Here is a 1,120-nt window from a genome sequence, read left to right as displayed (position 1 = left end):
CAACCCAAACCATTCTATGATTCTACGAAACATTCAGGGTCTGAGCCCAGAGCCTTGCTGTCATGAACAACAATAATATTTACTACTTCACACAGAGAGACAATGTGTTCAGCTGTCAGCCTTTCATGTTTTCTTTTCTTCTCTCCCTCTTCCAGTTCCTGTATTACACATTAAATTTGAACAAAACCTGAAAATTCTTCCTTTTACAAATCTTGCATAGTGTTCTCGTTTCTCCTTTGCTTTTTCACTAGGTCTTTCTTTTGCTCTACTCCTACCTTGCATTCATACCTACATCCCTAGAAAAACCAAAGGTTCTCCTGCTACATTACTCCTACTTAGCACCAACTTTTGTACTACTCTGTAGTAGCAGGGTAAGATTACCTTTCTCCAAGTTTTCAGAGCCTCCTTTTATTCTCACGTGATTTCGTCGTTCATGATTCTCTACATCACTGGTTCTCAGAATAGGGACAAGCTGTTGATGATCCACCAAGTGGTTGCCTAAAAAGAAACCATGCACACCTCTGAACCTGCTGCCTACTGTTCCTTCACAGTAATACTCAGTGCAAGTCAATTTTCTAATTTGTTTAAGTTCGCTTGAAAGAAAAACAAAAGTAACCGATATCCTGTTTCCAATGCAGTAATAAGACTTTTGAAAATAAAGTGTTGTGATTTAGACCTAAAAATTTGACTTAAATGACAGTAATTTTATTGGAAAAGTAGTATCACCATTACCCTTTCTCATGACCAAAAGTTAAAGTAAGGTCAAAATAAGAATTATTTTTGCAATTAAAATAAATAAATAAATGCAATATAGCTCTTAAAAATCATTTGCATGTAGCTAAGACTTGCTATGAATTAAAATTGTATGTCTATAGTGATGTGCTTCACCACATGTATTAAAAAACAAAACAAACAAAACAAAATTAACAAACTAACCAAAAACCAGAAACATTTTGAATGTGGATAAAGCACATTTTCTACCATCAGTAAAGGGTGTAAAACAGGATTTCATCCAGAAAGGAGGGAAGAGAGGAGGCCGCATAAGAGTGGCCTGCCCACATGCTCTATGCTAGCATTGGAATGGTACTAATCTCCCTCTAAATGGGGTGAAATATCCAAT

General features: G+C 36.1%; 1 protein-coding gene across 1 annotated transcript in view; it reads right to left on the bottom strand.

The window, feature by feature from the left end:
• Positions 1–335: 335 nt before the first annotated feature.
• The window catches only part of LOC104405175 (ankyrin repeat and SAM domain-containing protein 6-like), a gene marked incomplete at both ends in the record, with an annotated part of 8,696 nt that continues 7,911 nt past the window's right edge, over positions 336–1,120 (bottom strand). Inside the window, one exon of the mRNA XM_010013802.1 lies at positions 336–498. Coding sequence (XP_010012104.1) covers positions 336–498 — 163 coding nt within the window. The remainder of the gene's footprint in view (positions 499–1,120) is intronic.

The sequence above is a fragment of the Nestor notabilis genome, unplaced genomic scaffold (genome assembly GCF_000696875.1).
Source record: "Nestor notabilis isolate BGI_N333 unplaced genomic scaffold, ASM69687v1 scaffold33990, whole genome shotgun sequence".
NCBI classification, from domain to species: Eukaryota; Metazoa; Chordata; class Aves; order Psittaciformes; family Psittacidae; genus Nestor; species Nestor notabilis.
This window is presented reverse-complemented; position numbering and strand designations above follow the sequence as displayed.